General features: G+C 44.1%; 6 protein-coding genes across 8 annotated transcripts in view; 3 read left to right on the forward strand and 3 right to left on the reverse strand.

Annotated features, from left to right (window-relative positions):
* Positions 1-3,927: 3,927 nt before the first annotated feature.
* On the reverse strand, positions 3,928-5,366 carry LOC6499360 (26S proteasome non-ATPase regulatory subunit 6). Its single transcript, XM_001954760.4, has one exon. The coding sequence runs from the start codon at positions 5,231-5,233 to the stop codon at positions 4,064-4,066; it is 1,170 nt and encodes a 389-aa protein (XP_001954796.1). The 5' UTR covers positions 5,234-5,366; the 3' UTR covers positions 3,928-4,063.
* Positions 5,367-5,558: 192 nt separating this feature from the next.
* Positions 5,559-10,477, forward strand: LOC6501225 (peroxisomal N(1)-acetyl-spermine/spermidine oxidase). The gene is made up of 6 exons (XM_001954761.4): positions 5,559-6,214; positions 6,930-7,335; positions 7,393-8,173; positions 8,230-8,350; positions 8,404-9,488; positions 10,088-10,477. Exons 1-5 carry the CDS (start codon positions 5,921-5,923, stop codon positions 8,584-8,586), a joined length of 1,785 nt encoding a protein of 594 aa, XP_001954797.1. The 5' UTR covers positions 5,559-5,920; the 3' UTR covers positions 8,587-9,488; positions 10,088-10,477.
* On the forward strand, positions 10,354-13,976 carry LOC6501226 (transketolase-like protein 2). Its single transcript, XM_001954762.4, has 3 exons — positions 10,354-10,489; positions 11,973-13,571; positions 13,636-13,976. The coding sequence occupies exons 1-3, from the start codon at positions 10,386-10,388 to the stop codon at positions 13,811-13,813; spliced, it is 1,881 nt and encodes a 626-aa protein (XP_001954798.1). The 5' UTR covers positions 10,354-10,385; the 3' UTR covers positions 13,814-13,976.
* Positions 13,977-13,985: 9 nt separating this feature from the next.
* On the reverse strand, positions 13,986-17,980 carry LOC6499359 (transcription termination factor 2). 2 transcript variants are annotated; one of them, XM_032449732.2, is made up of 9 exons: positions 17,852-17,980; positions 17,689-17,793; positions 17,569-17,613; positions 17,369-17,461; positions 17,252-17,311; positions 17,067-17,165; positions 16,136-17,010; positions 15,297-16,070; positions 13,986-15,235 (listed from the first exon to the last, which is right to left on the reverse strand). In XM_032449732.2, exons 1-9 carry the CDS (start codon positions 17,862-17,864, stop codon positions 14,345-14,347), a joined length of 2,955 nt encoding a protein of 984 aa, XP_032305623.1. In that variant the 5' UTR covers positions 17,865-17,980; the 3' UTR covers positions 13,986-14,344. The 2 variants fall into 2 exon arrangements, with proteins under 2 accessions (XP_032305623.1, XP_001954799.2); XM_001954763.4 differs by having other exon boundaries at positions 17,569-17,631.
* A 153-nt stretch (positions 17,981-18,133) lies between these two features.
* On the forward strand, positions 18,134-22,964 carry LOC6501227 (transcription termination factor 2). Its single transcript, XM_001954764.4, has 5 exons — positions 18,134-18,309; positions 18,375-19,522; positions 19,748-20,066; positions 20,127-20,983; positions 21,051-22,964. The coding sequence occupies exons 1-5, from the start codon at positions 18,234-18,236 to the stop codon at positions 21,819-21,821; spliced, it is 3,171 nt and encodes a 1,056-aa protein (XP_001954800.1). The 5' UTR covers positions 18,134-18,233; the 3' UTR covers positions 21,822-22,964.
* The window catches only part of LOC6499358 (protein doublesex), a 37,049-nt gene continuing 34,547 nt past the window's right edge, over positions 21,900-24,401 (reverse strand). For both annotated transcript variants that reach the window (XM_014910547.3, XM_032449744.2), the window contains exon 5: positions 21,900-22,964. The gene's annotated coding sequence lies outside the window, so the exon portion shown is untranslated. The remainder of the gene's footprint in view (positions 22,965-24,401) is intronic.

Below are 24,401 nucleotides of genomic sequence, written 5' to 3' on the forward strand. Positions count from 1 at the left end.
AAATATTTTTTCGATTTTTTCGTAAATTTTCTGGGGCATCCCCTTCGAAATGCGGAAAACGCATGGGGAGGACTATCTGACCCACCGCGAAGGCCATATCTTTGCCAATAATTATCAGATTCACGAGCGGAATACCTTAAACGATTTGTGGATAGATTCTTCATCGATCTGCATCAAAATCCAGGAACAAAATATTTTTTCGATGTTTTCTTAAATTTTCTGGGGCATCCCCTTCGAAATGCGGAAAACGCATGGGGAGGACTATCTGACCCACCGCGAAGGCCATATCTTTGCCAATAATTATCAGATTCACGAGCGGAATACCTTAAACGATTTGTGGATAGATTCTCCGTCGATCTGCATCAAAATCCAGGAACAAAATATTTTTTCGATTTTTTCGTAAATTTTCTGGGGCATCCCCTTCGAAATGCGGAAAACGCATGGGGAGGACTATCTGACCCACCGCGAAGGCCATATCTTTGCCAATAATTATCAGATTCACGAGCGGAATACCTTAAACGATTTGTGGATAGATTCTCCGTCGATCTGCATCAAAATCCAGGAACAAAATATTTTTTCGATTTTTTCGTAAATTTTCTGGGGCATCCCCTTCGAAATGCGGAAAACGCATGGGGAGGACTATCTGACCCACCGCGAAGGCCATATCTTTGCCAATAATTATCAGATTCACGAGAGAAATACCTTAAACGATTTGTGGATAGATTCTCCATCGATCTGCATCAAAATCCAGGAACAAAATATTTTTTCGATTTTTTCGTAAATTTTCTGGGGCATCCCCTTCGAAATGCGGAAAACGCATGGGGAGGACTATCTGACCCACCGCGAAGGCCATATCTTTGCCAATAATTATCAGATTCACGAGCGGAATACCTTAAACGATTTGTGGATAGATTCTCCATTGATCTGCATCAAAATCCAGGAACAAAATATTTTTTCGATTTTTTCGTAAATTTTCTGGGGCATCCCCTTCGAAATGCGGAAAACGCATGGGGAGGACTATCTGACCCACCACGAAGGCCATATCTTTGCCAATAATTATCAGATTCACGAGCGGAATACCTTAAACGATTTGTGGATAGATTCTCCGTCGATCTGCATCAAAATCCAGGAACAAAATATTTTTTCGATGTTTTCTTAAATTTTCTGGGGCATCCCCTTCGAAATGCGGAAAACGCATGGGGAGGACTATCTGACCCACCGCGAAGGCCATATCTTTGCCAATAATTATCAGATTCACGAGAGAAATACCTTAAACGATTTGTGGATAGATTCTCCATCGATCTGCATCAAAATCCAGGAACAAAATATTTTTTCGATTTTTTCGTAAATTTTCTGGGGCATCCCCTTCGAAATGCGGAAAACGCATGGGGAGGACTATCTGACCCACCGCGAAGGCCATATCTTTGCCAATAATTATCAGATTCACGAGCGGAATACCTTAAACGATTTGTGGATAGATTCTCCGTCGATCTGCATCAAAATCCAGGAACAAAATATTTTTTCGATTTTTTCGTAAATTTTCTGGGGCATCCCCTTCGAAATGCGGAAAACGCATGGGGAGGACTATCTGACCCACCGCGAAGGCCATATCTTTGCCAATAATTATCAGATTCACGAGCGGAATACCTTAAACGATTTGTGGATAGATTCTCCGTCGATCTGCATCAAAATCCAGGAACAAAATATTTTTTCGATTTTTTCGTAAATTTTCTGGGGCATCCCCTTCGAAATGCGGAAAACGCATGGGGAGGACTATCTGACCCACCGCGAAGGCCATATCTTTGCCAATAATTATCAGATTCACGAGCGGAATACCTTAAACGATTTGTGGATAGATTCTCCGTCGATCTGCATCAAAATCCAGGAACAAAATATTTTTTCGATTTTTTCGTAAATTTTCTGGGGCATCCCCTTCGAAATGCGGAAAACGCATGGGGAGGACTATCTGACCCACCGCGAAGGCCATATCTTTGCCAATAATTATCAGATTCACGAGAGAAATACCTTAAACGATTTGTGGATAGATTCTCCATCGATCTGCATCAAAATCCAGGAACAAAATATTTTTTCGATTTTTTCGTAAATTTTCTGGGGCATCCCCTTCGAAATGCGGAAAACGCATGGGGAGGACTATCTGACCCACCGCGAAGGCCATATCTTTGCCAATAATTATCAGATTCACGAGCGGAATACCTTAAACGATTTGTGGATAGATTCTCCGTCGATCTGCATCAAAATCCAGGAACAAAATATTTTTTCGATTTTTTCGTAAATTTTCTGGGGCATCCCCTTCGAAATGCGGAAAACGCATGGGGAGGACTATCTGACCCACCGCGAAGGCCATATCTTTGCCAATAATTATCAGATTCACGAGCGGAATACCTTAAACGATTTGTGGATAGATTCTTCATCGATCTGCATCAAAATCCAGGAACAAAATATTTTTTCGATGTTTTCTTAAATTTTCTGGGGCATCCCCTTCGAAATGCGGAAAACGCATGGGGAGGACTATCTGACCCACCACGAAGGCCATATCTTTGCCAATAATTATCAGATTCACGAGCGGAATACCTTAAACGATTTGTGGATAGATTCTCCGTCGATCTGCATCAAAATCCAGGAACAAAATATTTTTTCGATGTTTTCTTAAATTTTCTGGGGCATCCCCTTCGAAATGCGGAAAACGCATGGTGAGGACTATCTGACCCACCGCGAAGGCCATATCTTTGCCAATAATTATCAGATTCACGAGAGGAATACCTTAAACGATTTGTGGATAGATTCTCCATTGATCTGCATCAAAATCCAGGAACAAAATATTTTTTCGATTTTTTCGTAAATTTTCTGGGGCATCCCCTTCGAAATGCGGAAAACGCATGGGGAGGACTATCTGACCCACCGCGAAGGCCATATCTTTGCCAATAATTATCAGATTCACGAGCGGAATACCTTAAACGATTTGTGGATAGATTCTCCATTGATCTGCATCAAAATCCAGGAACAAAATATTTTTTCGATTTTTTCGTAAATTTTCTGGGGCATCCCCTTCGAAATGCGGAAAACGCATGGGGAGGACTATCTGACCCACCACGAAGGCCATATCTTTGCCAATAATTATCAGATTCACGAGCGGAATACCTTAAACGATTTGTGGATAGATTCTCCGTCGATCTGCATCAAAATCCAGGAACAAAATATTTTTTCGATGTTTTCTTAAATTTTCTGGGGCATCCCCTTCGAAATGCGGAAAACGCATGGGGAGGACTATCTGACCCACCGCGAAGGCCATATATTTGCCAATAATTATCAGATTCACGAGCGGAATACCTTAAACGATTTGTGGATAGATTCTTCATCGATCTGCATCAAAATCCAGGAACAAAATATTTTTTCGATTTTTCTTAAATTTTCTGGGGCATCCCCTTCGAAATGCGGAAAACGCATGGGGAGGACTATCTGATCCACCACGAAGGCCATATCTTTGCCAATAATTATCAGATTCACGAGCGGAATACCTTAAACGATTTGTGGATAGATTCTCCATTGATCTGCATCAAAATCCAGGAACAAAATATTTTTTCGATTTTTTCTTAAATTTTCTGGGGCATCCCCTTCGAAATGCGGAAAACGCATGGGGAGGACTATTTGACCCACCGCGAAGGCCATATCTTGACTAATAATTATCAGATTCACGAGCGGAATACCTTAAAACGATTCGTGGATAGATTCTCCATCAATCTGCATGAAAATCCTGGAACAAACTATTTTTGTGGACTTTTTATTCTATTTTCTGGAGAGAGGACTTTATGACGCACCGCAAAGGCCATCTGAATCTGAATCAATCTAATAATCGGGTGGATCTCCCCCGCATCTTTTCACAAAACGATCGTTTATTAAGATGAGAGATTTATAAACACCGGTCGGATCTAAGCCTTCCGTTAAAGTTTTTTCTTTTATTTCAATTTATTAGTTTAGATATTTTTTATTAGATTTACACTGTAATAAATGTTGAATTTGAATGAACCCTTTTTTACGAACTACATTAGATGTTTATCACGCGACTCAGTTTCTGGATGCGGTTGAGCAGCAGGTCTCCCTGCTTGATGGTAGCTTGGTACTGCCAGTTTTTATTGTCTGGCCGGTTCGTCTCAACGATGCCGCCCACTCGGTCAACCTTGGCATGTAGCCGGCCAGCGGCGATGAAGCGAGCCAGCTCCTGGTCGATGTAGTCGACAGTAACGCCAAAAGCTTCCGCCATATACTGAAGAGTGAGGGAGCGGTAGGACTCAAGTAGCTGGGTGTAGCCTAGAATGCGCATCTCGCGCACATAGTAGCGGTAGTGGGGATGGATTAGATAGTCCGCGCGCAGCTGCTTTTCTACGCCGGCTAGATGCACGTAGAAGTTCTCGTACTGACAGTTGTAGAGCGAGAAGAGGAACTGCTTAACGTCGGGCAGACCATGAAGAACTTCCTGTATTTCAGATCCCTTGATTACTTTGTCGCGCAACTCATTGCGTGGTAAGGCGATCATGGACACGTAAACGGTGTATCTCACGAAGGTGGGGTAGTCCATCAGCTCGTACGACGTAAAGGTGCTCACGGTATCCAGGAAAAAGGTGGCAGCGGCCTTGAAGTCACGCACGGCAATTGAGTAGACACCCTGGTAAACCTTAAGCCGGTTGCGACGGTCCCAGTCGCCGCCTTCCTCAATCAGGTACTTTGCCTTGTCGATGTTGCGCGTGATGAGATCGTGGTCCAAGTAGAAGAGGCCCAGGCGGATTAAGTGGAACACGATGTCAAGGCGGTGTCCCAATGACACAGTCTTTTCGTAGGTTTTGCGGAAAGCCGACTCCGCCGCTACTTTGTCACCGATGCGGCACAGATATTCTGACTTCTTAAGATTCGCCTCGCGAACCTCCATCTCACCAAGATTCTTTTCCGCGTCCTCGATGGCCGCGTCCAGCTGTTCCAGCTCCACGCGATTGTTCTCCTTCATGCGGGCCAACAGGTCCTTATCCAACGTCCAGCCGAGCTCTGCGCATATATGCTCGTACCACGGAGCCATATTATCCGTGCGAATTGCCTCCAAAAGTTTCCCTTTCAGAATAGCATCCTGCTTGTGCTCCGCCAAAGTGAGCAGGAATTTGGTTTGGGCCAGCTCCAGGTTGGGGTTCTTCTCCAGGCCCTGCTCCTCCAGGTTTTCGGCAGGCATTATTATAGGTTTTGCTTGCTACGCTTCGGTTAGAACAGAGGAGTTGTAGATTTTCTGAACGAAATGAGATTTTGTTTTTGTCAAAGCCGCAGAGTCATGTACAAAGTTAAGTTGGCTGTGGCTAGTCATACTGGCGTTGCCAGAGTACTAAAAACTTCTTATCGATGAATAGCTACCCCCCCTTAATATATGAAATTGTAAATAATTTTTTATTATGCAAATCAGTTCAAGTTAAATTAATGAAATTATATTTGGTTTTCAATCTCATTTTTTAAATAATAGTGGAATTTACACTGTCAAGTACAATAGATATATGTATACCACAGTGTTGTAAAACGACAATAGAATTGTTTACCTCTAGAAAATTAACAGCTGTTGCAAGATTTTTGACACAAATTGTAGCGTTTAGTCCAATTATTTCTACGTAACATTATGAGAGAATTTATAATTAAATATCAATTGGTCGGTTAATCCATGCCGCCTAAAATAAACAAATGTTAAGGGCTATCAAACCACCCTCGCCCCCGCGAACGCTCCTGTCACAGAAACGTCAAAACAGTCGCGAATTAAAAGTGCAAGAAAAGTGAAATGAGGCGTGCAGACGTTCGCCAAAGACAATAAAAAAAAAATAAATACCAGGCAGCACACACATAACACGCTTATGAGGCTAAAATTTAAGATATAACCATGGGCGATAAGGAGGAGCCCACCACACCCGCACCCTCGCCGACGGAGGAGGGTCTGGCCGACTTCGCTGCCGGCGTAGGAGCACCGAGCGGGGGCAACGGTGGTGGAAGCACCAGCGGCAGCGACAATCCCACTCCCACCCACGTTAAGGTAGTGATCATTGGAGCCGGCATGGCCGGATTGTCAGCTGCCAATCACCTGCTGCAGAACGGCTGCGAGGATTTTCTCATCTTGGAGGCGAGGGGTCGGATAGGCGGCCGCATCGTGTCCATACCGCTCAGCAACAACCAAAAGGTAGCGTTATATAACCCCAGCCATCCAGCGGGAGCCCCATATAACACCATGAAGCATGGTTCACTAAAAGTACAATGCCTCGAACCAACTGGGGGCATGCTGTAACAAATTATAGATTTTTCCAAGCGCTGCGCAATCAGCCCGCTTTGCGCGTTTTTTCGTCGATTCTATTTTTGTACGCTACATTTGGGCCTCCTGTTCCCAGCTGAGGATTCACCCCACTTACTCCCTAATTATTTTTAATTTCATATTTTTTAGTGAATACTTTTGTTTTTATTTGCATCAAGTTGCCGGTTTTTAAGGAAGCCTATCAACAAACATGTTATACAACTTTCACATCCAAATCACAAACAGATAAGATAAGATGGTACCTATTTGGAATTGGCCAACAATGACGTATTTAGTGCAATGCCCTTACGATCACGTAGCCCCTTGTTTGGAATTTTTTATTAATAATTTTGTTAAATTTATGTCATAGGTATTAATCAGTTTACTATTCTAAATGTTAGATCTTGTTGTAGAAGAAATACAAATATAAACTGCATAGCTTGTTAGCTTCTCCGTGTTTTTTAATATTTTATTTTAATTCGCCCCTAAAACGTATTTATTTGTAGGTCAGTTCTTATCTAGTATCACCTAAAAGTGAAAACAGTATATCCACTTTATTCTCTTCACAATAATCTACAAAGTAAACCCTCTCCAACTTACTCCACAGATTGAACTGGGAGCCAACTGGATCCACGGAGTCCTTGGCAACCCCATCTTTGAGCTGGCCGTGCAGCATGGTCTAGTCAGCGTGGTCAACGTTCCCAAGCCGCACAAAGTGGTAGCCACCACAGAGGACGGGCATCAGGTGCCGTTCAGCATCTTGCAGGAAATATACGAGGCTTATGTCTGTTTTTTGCGGCGCTGTGATGAGTACTTCCTCTGCCAGTACAGTCCACCGCCGGATATACACAGTGTGGGGGAGCACATAAACTACGAGATCGAGATCTACTTGAGCAGCGTTCAGGATCCTAAGGAAAAGAGGCTGAAACAGTCGATTTTCAACTGCCTGCTTAAGCGCGAGACCTGCATCACCGGCTGCAACAATATGAACGAAGTAGATCTTCTAGAGCTGGGTGAGACTTCCACATAATACCTAAAAATAACTAATATTAATTTTATTAACTTTCCAGGTAGTTACACGGAGCTGCAGGGCGGTAACATAGTGTTACCATCCGGGTACAGCTCCATCCTGCGACCCTTGGGTGCTCAGATACCCAAGCAGTCCATCCTGACCAAATGTCCGGTGAAGAAGATCCACTGGAAGCGGAAAAAGACTTTCACCGGACTGGAAACCGTCGACGAGAACTCAGAGGATGAGAATTCGGACGATTCGGAGCGGACGGTGACAGAGGTGCCGACGGGCGGAGCAGGACTTCGTGAAGCCTCTGTGGAGTCAAACTCAAGCAGCAATTGTGATTATGCCGCAGGCAATGTGCGCGTGGATTGCGAGGACGGTCGGGTGTTCCACGCGGATCACGTGGTTTGCACGATACCCCTAGGGGTGCTGAAGAAGTCGCATCGCACGTTGTTTGATCCGGTACTGCCGCAGTACAAGCAGGAGTCAGTCGAGAATCTCATGTTCGGCACCGTGGACAAGATTTTCCTCGAGTACGAGCGACCCTTCCTTAGCGCTGACATATCCGAGATAATGCTCCTGTGGGACGACGACAAGCGGGACATGAACAGCAGCGAAGAGGAGCTGGCCAGCGAAGAGTACCTCAGCAAGAACTGGTTCAAGAAGATCTATTCATTTGCAAAGATGACAGACACCCTGCTTCTGGGCTGGGTTTCAGGGCGAGAGGCAGAGTACATGGAGACCCTTAGCCACGAGGCAGTGGCGGAAAAGTGCACTGAAATTCTCAGAAACTTCCTGCAGGATCCGTACGTTCCAAAGCCAAAACGGTGTGTGTGGTAAGTAATATAAATTTCATCTATTTACAAAAATTAATTACTTATTACAATTTTAGCACCAGTTGGAAGTCGCAGGACTTTACGGGCGGAGCATACACGTCGATTCCTGTGGGAGCCACTCAAGAGGACATTGAGAACCTGGCCCAACCACTATATGCCACTCCCCAGGCCATGAAGGTAGGCAGTCACGTTACTATGCAATGTCAGAGTGTTAACATTTTGTGTATTAGCCCGCCATTGTGTTTGCCGGAGAGCATACGCATTCCAGCTTCTACTCCACCGTACACGGCGCCTACTTGAGCGGAAGAACAGCGGCGCAGCATTTGCTGGCCAGCGATGAGCCGGATGAGATCATCATGGAGTCGGACGGCAGCGATCTGAGCGCGTGGATACAGGGCATCGCCTTGGACTGAGTCTAAGCCAACCACAACGATCACACATCGATATTGTATTATAATTTATTTCCGTTTCCTTGTACTCTCTCTTCGAACGCTTTTTAGCTAGTGATATTTCATATTTTCGATTGTAATTTATTTTGCATAGCTCGTTGAACGAATTAACTCATTTCTTTTGTAACATCCCTTTTTGAGCATTTGTGTTTTACTTTGTTGATGCAATTATAATTATTATTTGTAATTTATTTCCAACCCGTTTTGTACATTTTTATAAATAAATGCTACGATATAGCTGAGCTGATCAATGTGCTGCCAACTCTGACATACTACTGTGCACTCGCAGCAGCTTTAATTGGACGAAATGTGTGCACAAACATGATGTTGTTTAGAACTAATTATAATTACCGATTAACAGACATAAGTGAATACATAAATATTGCCTATTTTTATAAATTCGTATTCGTAGGAGATGATGCACTAAGTTGGACATGTGTCGGAATGAGCTAAAGTGCAATAAGTGTACATTTGAACCTAACTATTGTTAACGTTGGCTATTTTGCTAAATAATTTATGCATTATTTCAATATTTAAGACGGGCAAAATGGCAACAGTTGATATTGATACATATAGGGACTTCAAACTTGTTTGTATTGTAACGAATATATCGACTTGTGCGCATAATATTAATAAAAGAACACGCTAATTATAAATCAATCTTTTTGTGACTCCTGTGGAATCTAGTTACCTTTACAACCGACTTGACTAACAATTCCTTTTGTCAAATATTCACTCCAAAATTCTCTTTCAAATTGTTTCCAAATCGTAGGTAGAACTAGTTAGCTCTCATTGAACTAAATTTTTTGTGGCTTTTTGCAATCAGCATAGATAGGGGGGAGGACATTGTTAGTATACTGGAAAAGGTAAGTGTATTTACAAAAAAAAATTAATTTATTAATCCAATTTTATATACAAATTTCTGTACAATATATTTACTTGGCTTAAAAGACATGGAATATTGTACGCAGGACTTTTAAATCAAAATCTTATAAGTTTCATAGAAAAAACCATATTTTAATAATCAAATTTTCAAAAATAAAGTTTATAAATAAATGATTTATGATTTAAATTAAAAGTTTCTTTAGATTTCCTCATCCCAACTAATATATTTTTCAAAAATTCAAAAAAAATAAGGCCTATAATCAATTTTTTTGTTGGTACCATTAACTTAATTAAATAAATATATAATCTTGAGCCTCAAACTTTCAAAACTTAAAAATAGGTAATTTTAGGTTTAGTATTTCTAATTCTTTATTTACTTTCCTAATTTATTTTGCAAGTTACAGTTAAATTTTTGATTTAAGTAATATATTTTTAAACCTAATATTCTTTTTTTTTACTGTGATCAAGAATTAATTAAACTTTAGCTATAATGAAACCAAAGCCTATAAAGAATTAATTTTTTACTGTACTGATCAAGCTTTGTTTAGGACCACCCTAATGTTAAGTTATCTCGTTCCAGTGGTCTAATCAGAGAGTCGGAGCTCGGAGCTTTGCCTACCACCGACTCCAGAGAGCTTTCGAGAGAACTATTCCACGATTGAGCTCCTACAGCGTAAAAGGGACCGAAGCAGCGGCGGGAGTAACACTTTCGTTCCCACACGCCGGCTGCAGCGGTCCATCAGTTCGAGTTTAGCTTCCAAGCAACCACGACCTCCCTTCTGTCGGTGTTCTGCAAACATAGAGGTGTCATCCTTTGGCTAACACACTACAAACCAATCACTTTATCTCATCGGAAATTAACAAATTTTGTGAGGAAGATGTCGTATCACAAGCCCGAAGCCAAGACCGTCCAGGACCTGAAAGATCTGGCCCAGAAGCTGCGCATCCACTCCATCACCTCCACCCAGGCCTCCAAGTCCGGGTAAGCTTTCGCAACTATGCTCATACCAACTGCTCATTAGCAAAGTTTGCAAATGTGATTGTGATTTGAAAAGTTGTGCACCTTGCACTTGTTGCGGCAAAGGTGACCCTCCCTAATTCTAGTGAGCTTCTAGTGACGTATTCCAGGAGTTCCAGGAGGGGGGTTGTCTCTGTTGCCAAGCCACGTGTTTTCCAGTGGCTTTCGCCAATTTGCTAATTTTTTGCCCCACTTTGTGGCCTGCTGATAAGCCGCATTCACCTTTATTTGCCCAGTTTTTTAATTTAGTGACCTTAGACGACCTTGGAGAGGTTTTGTTTTGTGCGTGGCTTTCAAAACCACCGCCATCATACATAGATATACATATATATATATAGCTGGCGTCTGGTTCAAAGAGAGTATTGGAAAGTATAGCTTATGTCGGGAATGAGAGAGACGGGCATGTTAATGGAACCGGGGTTGGAAGTGATCCCCTACACTATAAATTTACGACCTTATTAAATTCGTTTGTAATTAGACTTCAGATAGGCGGGGGACTAGAATTGTTACTTAAACAATAAATAATAAAAAAGGAGAGCGGACAGATAAGGGAAACACTTTTATCGCTTCCATTAGTTTTCCATGTTTTTTTTGTTTTTTTTTCCTCTTAGCCGCCAGATAAGTTTGCTCTAAATGTGACCTCTGCCGGCGAGATAGGCCGATAAGCCGGGTCTCAGTTACACTCACTTCAGAATGTGATATGACCGATTAGGAACCCCATAGGGAATAGAGGTGACCAGCCGCTCGAGTGTGTCTCCCTCTCGACAATCGACGGAAATCACGGAAAATTGATAAAATGAGCAACTTGGGTCACTGCTGACACTCTGGAGGATCACCTTCATTAGTTCTTGATAAGAGTGGGGAGAGAATTGGGGGACCTATGTACTTATGAGGAGAATATTAAAAATCACGTGCGCAGACGCAGATCGCCACGCCAGACCGTCGTGTAACCCAAGAATCTTGTTTTTTGAGGCTCTCTGCTCTTGCCAATATCGGATCAGGGGAGTTCAAGGTCTAGAAACCGGTGTGGAATTGCGATGAATGTACACAAAACACACTAGTACACACTGAAATCACACCATATACGAGCGCGATAAGTTTTATTTATACTTCTGAGGGGTAAGACGAGCCCCCTGCCGGTCTAGAGTGGCGTATTTTTGCGGTTGGAGTTGTGCCAGATCTGCATTTCAGACGACTCTGGGAGGCCTAATCTTGTTTATCCGAACTCGATAGCATGGGAACGATGTGCCTCGACTCTAGGGACATAGATGTACACTTGGGAGTGAATATAAATCTGATACTTTACTCGGAAAGTTCTAGAATTGCAATATTTTGTTAGCTTGTGTAGCTTTCCATTCTTGTTGAGAAGGCCGATCGGGCAGTAGCCTTCACCCAGATATAGCTGGACAGTCGAAGTAATTGCTGTTTGGTTCCTCTCTCTCTACAGACATCCCACATCATGCTCCTCGATTGCCGAGATTATGTCGGTGCTGTTCTTCCAGCAGATGAAACTGAACCTGAAGCACCCTCGCGATCCCTCCAGCGATCGTCTGATCCTGTCCAAGGGACACGCGGCTCCTATCCTGTACGCCGCCTGGGCTGAGGCTGGTCTCTTCCCAGTTGAGGATCTGCAGAACCTGCGCAAGATCGACAGCGACCTGGAAGGTCACCCCACGCCCCGTCTGAACTTCATTGATGTGGGCACTGGATCCCTGGGTCAGGGTGTTGCTGTTGGCGCCGGAATGGCCTATGTTGGCAAGAACTACGACAAGGCCGATTACCGCACCTACGTGATCGTCGGTGATGGTGAGTCCGCCGAGGGATCCGTGTGGGAGTCCCTGCACTTCGCTGGCCACTACGGCCTGGACAACCTGTGCGTCATTTTCGACGTGAACCGGCTGGGTCAGTCGGAGGCCACTTCCCTTCAACACAAATTGGACATCTACCGCGATCGTCTGGAGGCTTTCGGCTTCAACACTCTGGTTGTGGATGGTCACGATGTGGAGGAGCTGTGCAAGGCCCTGCACTGCGCCACCGTTACCAAGAGCAAGCCGACTGCTCTCATCGCCAAGACCTTCAAGGGCAAGGACTTCCCCAACATTGAGGATGCCGACAACTGGCACGGAAAGCCCTTGGGCGACAAGGCCGCCGAAGTGGTCAAGCATCTGCAGGGTCTGATCGTCACCAAGGACGTCAAGCTGTGCCCCAAAACCGTGGGCAAGAGTGGAGCTGCTCCGGAAGTAGATATCTCCAATGTGAAGCTCAGCTCTCCTCCTAGTTACAAGCTGGGGGATTCGGTAGCCACCCGTCTGGCCTACGGCACTGCGTTGGCCAAGATCGCAAAGAACAACGAGCGTGTGATCGCCCTGGATGGTGACACCAAGAACTCCACCTTCTCTGACAAGATAAAGACTGTCTCCGCGGAGCGGTACATTGAGTGCTTCATCGCCGAACAGAATCTGGTCGGTGTGGCTGTGGGTGCCGCCTGCCGTCGCCGTACCGTGGCTTTCGTTTCCACCTTCGCCACCTTCTTCACTCGCGCCTTCGACCAAATCCGCATGGGTGCCATCTCCCAGACCAATGTTAACTTCGTCGGCTCCCACTGCGGCTGCAGCATCGGTGAGGATGGTCCTTCCCAGATGGGTCTCGAGGACATTGCCATGTTCCGCACAATCCCCGGCAGCACCATCTTCTATCCCTCGGACGCCGTGAGCACGGAGCGGGCCGTGGAGCTGGCCGCCAACACCAAGGGCGTGTGCTTCATCCGCACCTCGCGTCCCAACACCTGCGTCATCTACGAGAACGATGAGCCCCTGTGCATCGGCCAGGGCAAGGTGGTGCGCCAGAAGAGCTCTGACGAAGTTCTGCTCATCGGAGCTGGCATTACCCTGTACGAGTGTCTGTCCGCTGCTGACCAGCTGGAGAAGAACTGCATCACTGCCCGCGTTATCGATCCTTTCACCATCAAGCCCCTGGACGCGGATCTGATTATTGAGCACGGCAAGCAGTGTGGTGGACGCGTCGTCGTCGTAGAGGATCACTACCAGTAAGTCTTCGCCTTAAATTTCTTACAGAGGTGTTTGTTAATTAAATAATTTCCTCAATTACAGGCAAGGTGGTTTGGGCGAGGCTGTGCTGAGTGCCCTGGCTGGAGAGCGCAACTTTGTGGTGAAGCACCTGTACGTGCCCACCGTGCCGCGGTCGGGACCTCCCTCCGTTCTTATCGACATGTTCGGCATCTCGGCCCGCCACGTCGTCGCCGCTGTGAACGATCTTCTCAAGCAGTGAAAAGTTAACAGACTCCTAAAATTATTATCACATCGCCTACAGGAATTCTCCAGCTACACTTACCATTAACATTCCCCCTTAAAGATTGTTGCCTTTACAATTGCGAATTTTTTAATGTTCGGATGAGGAAATAAATTCTTTTTGATAAAAGAAATAAAAAAAAGACAATATGTATTTGCTAGAACTGCTAAAAAATAACTGAATTTGGTAGGTAATTGATGAGTTATTTTTGAGTAACGAATTTTATTCAAAAAATAAGGAATAACACAAATTCTTTAGCACCTTTTGGTTAATGGATAATGGCTTCAAGTGTCTACTTAGCTTCTAAATACATTGTGAGTACATATTTTGGTTTTTTCGATCGTTACATATTAGTAATATAAACAGAAACGATTAAGGAACCACCTTGCCTTAACTTACTAAGACACTTAGTATTTTCGAACTTATGAATGTAGCGTGAATACATATTCTGGTGTATGTATGGAAATATAAATATAAAATGAATTAAATGTAGCTTCAAATGCTACGTGGTTACATTGAAAAGAGTTTCTTTATCTCCTGGAGGTTAAGACCACCGCCTTGGCGAGTGGAAACTCCGCCCTCTTCTTCGGGCAGAACTACTTTGGCGATCTCCAGCTTGTAATCCTGCAGCGCCTTTATTCTCTGCTCCACTGTCTCCTGGCACATGAAACGATATATGAAAGTGGGCTTCTTCTGGCCGTAGCGGTATATTCGGTCCTGGGCCTGTTTCTGTAGCTGGGGATTCCAGTGGAGATCGACCAAGAGCATGTGATTCGCAACATTGAGATTTAGGCCCACACCGCCAGCCGAAAGGGAGAGCAGCAGCACCCGCTTATCGTTGTTGGGATTATTGAAGTCGCGCAGAACAAGCTCGCGCTCCTTAGCAGACAGCTGCCCGGTGAAGTCGAGCGTCGACCAGCAGAGATCGTTCAAACGCTGTCGAATGACGCCTATAAAGGTTATCCATTGAGAAACAACAATGATCTTATCGCCAGTTCCGTTTAACAATTCCTCCAACTTTTCAATCACTAGTTTCAGCTTGGCGGAAGAGCGCGAGAAGTCGAAGATAGGATTCTGCGGGCTCATGAGCTGGAGAGCCTTGATCCCGCTGAAGGGATCGGGTTGAGTGGCCGAGGAACTGCATGACGGCTCCTGTTTGATGAACGATTCCAATATAGTCACCTTCTCGTCTCTAACGGATGACTTGTCATCAGAGTTCTCGATTTTAATTTTTGGATTACTCGAACTGATGTTTTCGTCTTCAAAGTAGTTTTCTTTGTCACCGGGTACATGGTACTTCTTCAATTCTGATAGAACATCCGATTTAAGGGGACCTTCCACGTCTTCTGCGTCCTCTCGAAGATTATTCACCTCATCATCACTCATTGGTCCACACAGCATCTAATTTTAAAGTAAAGCTCACTTTAAAGATTAAACTCTTCAACTATTCAGTGTTACTTACTCCAATCATCATTCCCGGATGACAACAGAACTGACGAAGGCGCAGCAGAAGTACGAGGATGACGATACCCTGAATCTTTGCCCTCGGATCGTAGCCGAGCGAACGCAGGAATCGGTGATATATTTCCATGTACTTGTCCTCAAAGTTTTCGCCCATGAAGTGCGGTGTGTTCTCCAGGGAGTAGTAGTTCAAGTCGCTATTACCTTTGTCGCGCTGAGTAAGGTATTGGGCAAAGATTCTCTGGGAAATGGCCGAAAGGACCTGGTAGACGGCCATTTCCTCCTCCGAGAGCTGAACTGCGATCAACTGAATAGTTAGCGGCGGTAGTGCCGGCATACCGCCAGTGGCCTGCAGCTGCTGTTTGGTTCTGCGCAGCATTAGCGGCTTGATTATGAATCCTAGTCGGCGATGGCCTGCCATTCCCTCGTTCAAGTACTTCTTCCACTGCTGCAGATCCTGGAAATTGGGTACATTTAAAAATTGCATCAGCGCGAACACATCTATGGCCCGATTCTGGATTGGGGTGCCGGTCAACGCCCAGTGGTGGATAGCCCTTAGCTGGCATATGGCGAAGCACCCGATAGTTTTCGTATTTCTTATGATGTGGGCCTCATCGAGGATCACTCGATGCCAGTTGACAGTGAACAGCAAAGATCTGCTTCCGTATTTTCTATATTCGCTAACAACGGTGCTGTAAGATGTGATGACAAGATCATAGCTTCTAAAGCGCCTTAGTTGCTGGTCGTGACGATTGGGACCATGGAAAGTGAGTACCTTGTGAAGATATAAATTATCAACGTTAATATTTTAAGATAAGCAAATTTTGTTTATTTCCTTACCGTTAGGGCATTCGCCGCTACTTTGGTGGCCACTTCCTGGGCCCATTGGCACATAACACTCATCGGGCAAACGACTAGAGTGCCAGCCTTGGGATAGGGTTCGTTCTCAACGCAGTCATCGTCATCGGAGTCGAATAGATCGTCTGGTGAAGCCAAGAGCTGACGCTTCGTTGGAGGCTCATACTTCTCGTCTTCCTTGTCGTTCTCTTCGTCATCGAACAAGTTAAACTTTTTGGTCGCCTTCAAACATAGCTGCTGGGTCCACTTGGATCGCAGGGCTTGCTGTTTGTCGGCTCGTTCTTTCTTTTTGGCTTCGAGGGAGGACAGCACGAGGGCAATCATACTCAACGTTTTGCCCAAACCCATATCATCGGCTAGAATTCCACCACAGATTTTCTGCCGCTCCCGGAACTGCATCCACCGAAGACCACTTTTCTGGTGCTTCAGCAAGGTGACCAACAGCAAGCTGGGCTGTTCCGCAACATCCTCAGACGTTGGTTTTGGCTCCGATGGCTCATATAAGGCCTTGAGACTGTTGATTATGTTTGTTTTGTTTTGGAAGAATGCAGCCAAGGAGAGTTTGGACTTTTTTCGGTGGCGGTTCAGTCCGGAGAATAAGTTAGCCCACCGTGGTGTTTCCGCTTCTACCGGCTCCTCTTTTACGCGCAGGGTGTCCATGAACTCGCAAATAGTCTCCAGACGTTTATTTAAAGTATTCAACCGTTCGCTTATGGAGTTTTTTTCTTCTGGATCCGTCACCTGACTTAGCCTCTTTTCTGCTGTCAGCACCTTCGACACCAGCTCATCCACCTGGGCTTTCTGTTGCGCATACTCGGCGGCGCACAGAAAAATAGCTCCTTCATCATTGGCATATTCTACGAACAAATAAGAGTGAGTGTGGGTAAACATTTCTTGGCTTACAAACAGTTACCACTGGAAAGTTCGAATGAATCGGTCTCCTCACGACTACCCACGTTTTCTTGGGCCAAAGAACTGCAGCGGGGCGGTGACTCTTGTTTTATGGGCCTATCTGAAATGATGCATTAAAATCAAGTTACAATAGATACAAGTTTACAATCAGCATTTTTGAAAAGCTTTCGTTATCTAAAGACCTACCTATGGAGAGTGCCAATGTATCTTGTTCTAGAATCTGTGAAGCTGATCTTGGGGATTGTTCTAAAAGGAATACTAGATTATGATTACAATTAAATTAAAATCATTTAAAAAACTTGCCGTTGGGAGTTCTGGCATCTCCTTCTTCCTGTTCGGCCAAGCTTCCACAAGCGAGAAAAGAGCCTGGCGGAGTGATTGATCTTTGGGGATCATCTGCAAGTAAGGTGGTTTGTGTAATACGAGCTTATTGTGAAATTCATGCATACATATGCATAAATATGGCATAAACAAGCAAAAACGTTCATAATCGGAGGACCTACCTTTAGAGAGTGCCATTGTATCTAGTTCCTCTAGTTGTTGGGAATCTAATTCAATGGATTGTTCTAAAGGTAAAGATTAATTCTACATAAAATTAAACTAAATTCGATTATGAAACTTGCCATTAGGATGTGCGGCATCCAAACTTGCACTTGTAACTGAATAAAGATAGACCCCATGGTTCAAGGAACTGCAGCAGGGCGGGGACTCCGATCTTGTCGGAGGGTCTGAAAAATATACTATGTGTAAACAGGCATCCCATAGGAATTCAGTTTCAGGACTTACTTGGCGGCGACATCACTACACTAATTTATTTACGCCGCGGACAATATTACGACTTAAGACCCCACTTTCAAAGAAATCCGCTAGTATTAGCGGTGGGCAGATCGCGATAGGTCGCATTCCGATTACCCCAACAGTTCATTAATAAACAAGTTCAATCTATACAAATTTTAAAAAACAAATGTTTAACTTAAATTCCCTTTAAAAATGCAAATAAAATTTAAAAGTATTTAAAACACATTCAAATATTACAAGAAGTTTGGCGATTATTCTGGCGATACTTCTATCAGATGGCAGCATAGAAGTTTAGGAAGGTGGCAACTCTATAATTAAAAGGCGCTGAGGCGACGCGTGCCTGAATTCGTATAAAAATTTAAATAAAAAAATGTCCAGCGACAGTGAGCCATATTACAGCAATGAGGAGGAGGAGGAGGATGAAGTCATTAGCAACACCAGTTCAGGTTGGACGTAGCCAAAGCACTTTGCTTCAGAAATACTTAAATTCGTGCTATTTCATTCTATTTAGGCCGATCAAGCCGATCCTCGCGCCCCACTAACCGTTATAGCAACGCAAATAGCAATTCTGGTGTCGTCATCGATGAAACAGAGTCTGAGGCACCAGATACTGAACTAGGCGAGTCCGCATCCGAGTCCGAGGAGGACAGCGTGGGCCCGGGGACCAAGAAAACTAAGGGAAACCGATTGCGCCCACCAGCAATTCTTTCCGACAGCGACGAGGACGAACTGGATCAGAGAGCTCTCTCACCTTGCACTAGAATGAGTATCACCGGAGTAAGACCACAGGATTTGGGAGATGACGACAGCGAGATCGAATACAGCGATGAGGTGTCAAAGTCCCCGGACACCCCTATTGGAAGGGAGGATGCTGCTGCCTCCCGCTACCGCCAGGCCATTGAGGGACCGCCGCTCTCACCGCGCTACAGTACTCAGTTCGTGGGCAACATCGAGGAGACTCTTCATTCCACTATTTTTCCAGTAACTGAAGATGTGGGTCCCCACGAAGATTCCAGCGGCAGCGATGTGCTGATCCTCAGCAATAAGGAGACCCCAATCGAGATTTCGAGCTCAAGTGCCGACGACGAAGTTGTTGAGAACAAAGAGAACATATCCGGTCCTCCCTTTGTACGCCCCTCGAGGTCCTATTCGCCCAGGAGCAGTGCTGGCGCTCCGGCCAAGACTACCAAAAACCTTAGTCAGCCCACGATTCAGGCGGCACTGCAGCAGCGTAAGAGCCGCGTTAAGAGCGAAGATCAAGACCCAAACCAGAAGTTGGTAAGCCAAGATTATTACAATAAGGAGTTGCACTCCCTCTCCAAGTTGCGTGTAGAACTGACCGACGCAGAGAAGCTCTACGAGAAGGTGGCTAACAAGCTGCCCGACAAGGGCACCCAGATTCTAAAGCGTATCGAAAATTTGCGTAATGAAGTAGTGGCCAAAAGCGCAATGGTGGATAATCTTCAGGTTCAGACTCCTAAGATTCCCGCCATTAGGGTGATGGATTTCGCAAAGCAGACTGCAATGCCTTTGCAAGATAACTCTCCTGACTGGGACGAACTCTCGGCGGCGGTCAATCAGATCAAGCCCGTGTATACTGGAACCCAGGGAATGGCCACGTTCAACAACCAAAAGGCTTTGACTTTGGAGTCCCTCAAGGTAAGGAAACTACTTACCGAGTTGGTAGAATTAGGAATATTTGTGTAATCATGATGAGTCAGAACGGATATCTGAGTAACTTGCTTATATTTGGGGTCGTTGGGCACGAGTTACTGTGCGACGGTCATCAAGAGCAAGTCAAGATTAAAGATTCCAAGCCTGAAAGGTTACTCACATTTAAAGTTCTATAAAAAGAGAGCAGTTATTTAATGGTTGATGTTTCAGGACCTCCATGGCTCGTTGAAAGACTGTCCAGGACCCGACGTCTTGGCCGAAGATCCCAAGGGCCTGAAAGTTTCTTTGATGGACCACCAGAAGCACGCCTTAGCTTGGATGGCATGGCGTGAGCAGCAGCGTCCTCGCGGCGGTATCCTTGCCGACGACATGGGCTTGGGAAAAACCCTGACCATGATATCGTCTGTACTGGCCTGTAAGAATAGCCAGGAGAGCGGGGAGGACAAAGATTCGGAAAGCGACGACAGCGATGATGAGAAGGGCAAGAAAAAGGGCGCTGGAGGATGGAACTCTAAAGGGCGCAAAGGCTGTAAGTTTCACAAGAGAATTATTTTTTTGCCAAGCTGCTAATTTCTGAATCGTTTTGCAGCCTACAAAGGTGGTACCTTGGTGGTGTGCCCAGCAAGTTTACTGCGTCAATGGGAGAACGAAGTGGAGTCCAAGGTGGCGCGGAACAAGCTGACCGTCTGCGTCCACCACGGTATCAATCGGGAGAGCAAAGCGAAGCATCTGCGCACCTATGACATTGTTGTTACCACTTATAATATTGTGGGCAGGGAGCACAAAGAGCAGGCCGCCGTATTCGGGGTCAAGTGGCGTCGTATCATTTTGGACGAGGCTCACGTGGTTCGGAATCACAAGGCGCAGTCTTCCATAGCAGTTAGTGATCTGCGGGGAAAGTACCGATGGGCCTTGACCGGTACCCCCATCCAAAACAAAGAGCTGGATGTTTATGCGTTGCTAAAGTTCCTTCGCTGCTCACCGTTTGACGATCTCAACACGTGGAAGAAGTGGATTGATAACAAAAGTGCCGGCGGGCAGAACCGTTTAAATCTGTTGATGAAGTCTCTCATGCTCCGGCGCACCAAGGCACAGTTGCAAGTGGAAGGCAAGCTCAATAACTTGCCCAACAAGGAGCTGCGCATGATCGAGATTTCATTGGACAAAGATGAGATGAACGTTTACCAGATGGTGATGACCTACTCGCGGACTCTGTTTGCCCAGTTCCTCTTTCAGCGTGCCGAGAAGGACACTGAGTTCAATTTCAGATCTGATGCGAACAAGCCAACTTACAATCAGGTCAAAGATCCCAATGGAGCTTACTATAAAATGCACCAGAAATTCTCCAAAATGGCTGGCGGAAAGAAAGAAGTAAAGTCCCATGAAATTTTGGTGTTGTTGCTCCGGCTGCGTCAAATTTGCTGTCATCCTGGGCTCATCGATGCGGTGAGTCAATAATGATTCAAACTATAGTAGATTAATAAGACTAACTTGTATTTATTATTAATTTAAGATGCTCGAGGGAGAAGAAGCCAACAATATGCAAGCTGAAAGCAGTGACAGCGACTCTCCTGAAATCGACTTGCTGGCGCAGCTTAACAAGCTGACCATCAAGGACACTTCCACTTCTTCTAATCACGGTGATAGCTTTGGGCGGGATGAACAGGAGGAGCCTCCGTTGCACGGAGAGGAAGCCCGCGTTGCAAAAGCCTCTAAAAATCTTCTAAAGAGAACCAATCCCGTTTTTAATTTGAAACGGCCCTCGTCCAAAATGCTTAAAGTGATGGAAATCCTAAAGACCTCGATTCTAAAAAGCAAAGACGACAAAGCCATAGTCGTATCGCAGTGGACTTCGGTGCTGGATATATTACGCGACCACTTGGAACATGCGGGTTTGCCTACGCTCTCGCTGAATGGAACCATTCCCGTTAAAAACCGGCAGGACATTGTGAATCAGTTTAATAATCGGCAAAGTGACAAGCGTATCCTGTTACTGTCCCTAACCGCTGGCGGTGTGGGCTTGAATCTCATCGGTGCCAATCATCTCTTGTTGTTGGACTTGCACTGGAATCCTCAGCTGGAAGCCCAGGCCCAAGATCGTATTTACCGCGTTGGCCAAAAGAAGGATGTTATCATTTACAAGTTTATGTGCGCGGACACTGTCGAGCAGAGGATCAAGGCGTTGCAGGATAAGAAACTAGAACTGGCCAATGGCGTGTTGACCGGCGCCGCTGTCAGTTCTAAACTCACTATTGATGACCTGGAGGATCTCTTTGGAATGTAAATTGGCACTTAAATTTAGCTTTCAGCCCTCGAATTTGGCTTCTTAATTTTGAATCATTCCAACAGAAAAAGGAAGTAATCTTTATTTACAGCGAAATGTTTATTCAAGTTAATTTTATAATTGTTTTTTGTTTGTTTTTATTTCTTGGTTTCGAAGCATTGTATTAAAATTAACTAGTATACCATTAATATTGTTTAGTGTTTTACAATGAGTTCCATTTATAGTGAAATGTGTGTTCTACTACGATTTAATTTTCTTAACGTTACTATTTCGCGATGTCTGTTGAAGCGGATTCAAACAAATTCCACTACAATTTGAATAGCATAACATATTTGGTTTTTGTCAAACTGTACAAAAGAAGACATTAATTAATAAATGAATATCTTAAGATTAGAACAGTACGCTACACTACTCTCAGATCAGCCGGATCAGTTCTCACGAAGTATTAATGTACCGCATGCTTCTTAACATGGCAGCGCACAGCCCACAAAAATGTAATGTACGTTTTCTATATAGGACATAATTAAAGAGTTAATGTTTCAAGCTGATAATCTCAAATCGATTACACCCTTTATATTGAACAATCTTGATTAAGCTGATGTGATTTCTTGCTAATCGGTTGCTGCTGTACAACGATAATTTTTGATAAAAGTGCTCAAGCTTAGGACTAGAATCGTTTTTCAAAACGTGTGCCTATTATGAGTCTGGAGTAATTTTCTGGTGAAAATTTGTGCAAGTCTATATTAGATTCTTGATTATTTTTTCAGAGAAACTTGAAAATTAACTAAGTTATATACAATACATGAGTTAATTATATAGATACACACATCATGATTTATCATAGTCTCAACATGCAGTATAGTTCAAATTTTTTAAATTATATATGGATATTTTTAATTTTTTTTTTGTCGGTTTGAGATCAATTTGAAAACGTTTTCGGGGGATAAACATTTAGAGTCTAGAATCTAGATGATTTATTCTTTGTATTCTTCACCTTGGAATAAGACAAAGCCTAGTTAGATATTAGATAACTTTTCTTCGGGAATTCGGAAGTTTGAGTTGTCGCTTTCGGTTATTTTTTGGGCCATCTATTGTTGTGGGTTTCAGAGTAGTTGTGGGTTTCCAGATACTTTTCAGTTATCGCTGCGAAAAAAAGAAGGAGAATGCATTAAATTATTAGTTTTTATTTTCGTTGGATTTGTGTGGCGGCTCATTAATTAGCCAGAAATTCAATATTACATTGGCAATATCCTTAAGCGCGAGTACGGCATAAAATCGGTTTTAATGCCAACGATTCCATATCCCAACGTGCCCATATGGGTGCACTGTCTCGGCCATAAAATCCATTAAAATCATTGTAATGTCCGTCAGTCAGTCAAAGGCAACGAAGACGAGCCAAGATATCCTGGGCCAGTTTACCTGCTTCCTCATACTTTCGGACTCTAAGGCAATGAGCTCTGGGCCCAGTGCTCGTAAAAGCAAATTTTATGGCCACCGCTGGCTGGGCTGGGTTGGGATAGAATGGCATGAGATGGTTGGGCAACCGGGTCCGAATAATACTGGAAGCAGCTGGGCCCCGAGCCAAGAGCTTGATTTTTATAATGCGAAATGTGATTTTTACGACGCGTTTTAAGATAATGCGGCAGGCGCTGAATCTCGATTCTGGATTCGTTTTGCCTGATTTCTAATTGTCGCCGTCGAACTCATTTGGTCTCAAGCGAACATTGAAATCTACTTCTCCTGTACCCTGCCCACACAGCCACTTAAGTCCTTTCGGCGGAGCTCCTTAAGTCATTTTTTAAATAGTTTTCGAACGGTCTATGTTTATTGAAAAAGAATACGATTGTCATAGGAGTCTTGTAAGAAGATCAGAAAACAGTTCGTATTACATTCGAATTTTATTAAAATTGCTTTTGGTTAAGAGGTCTGTGATTATTTTTCTTGCTTTAATAATTATTTAAAATTGTAGTTCTATTATTCATCTTTTATAAATAAATACGGTTAATGGTACAATTTCTTGTGCATCCTAAAAAATGAAACATTTTTTATCTCAACCGTGAACTATTAATTTTAGTCGAAATGCTTCATTGTTTAAACTTTAAAGGCTGATATCCTTTGTGCATAGAGTACAGCATATTCTTTGTACTTCTGGAGTTTAGCGGATTTATGTATTTTTTATTTGCTTTTGCAGTTTCAGTCGTTTTTTACGAGTGCCACAAAAAAGTTTCCGCAGAAAACGGAGTAGCTGAAAATGATTCTCGGGGTTTTGGAGTTCAGTTCGGTTTGGTTTGGTTTGGTTTGGTTTTGGTTTCTGGTTTTGTATACATCATACATTATTGTTTATTTTTTAATAATGCGTGTCCACTAAAAACCGAAAATAAGAGGAAGCGTAACGCGGCACCATAAACAGCGAAGGGTGCTGGGAGTTGGGAGCTCAGCACGCAAGTCGATGGGAAACAATAAACACGAACGCCGAAAACAAATGAATATATCCCATATATATATGTATTTGAGAGAGAGAGAGCAGAGTGGTCTGAAACCGAATCGGGGTATAGGGTATGGGGATCGGGTATTGGGGAT

This window comes from Drosophila ananassae, chromosome 2L, assembly GCF_017639315.1.
Source record: "Drosophila ananassae strain 14024-0371.13 chromosome 2L, ASM1763931v2, whole genome shotgun sequence".
NCBI classification, from domain to species: Eukaryota; Metazoa; Arthropoda; class Insecta; order Diptera; family Drosophilidae; genus Drosophila; species Drosophila ananassae.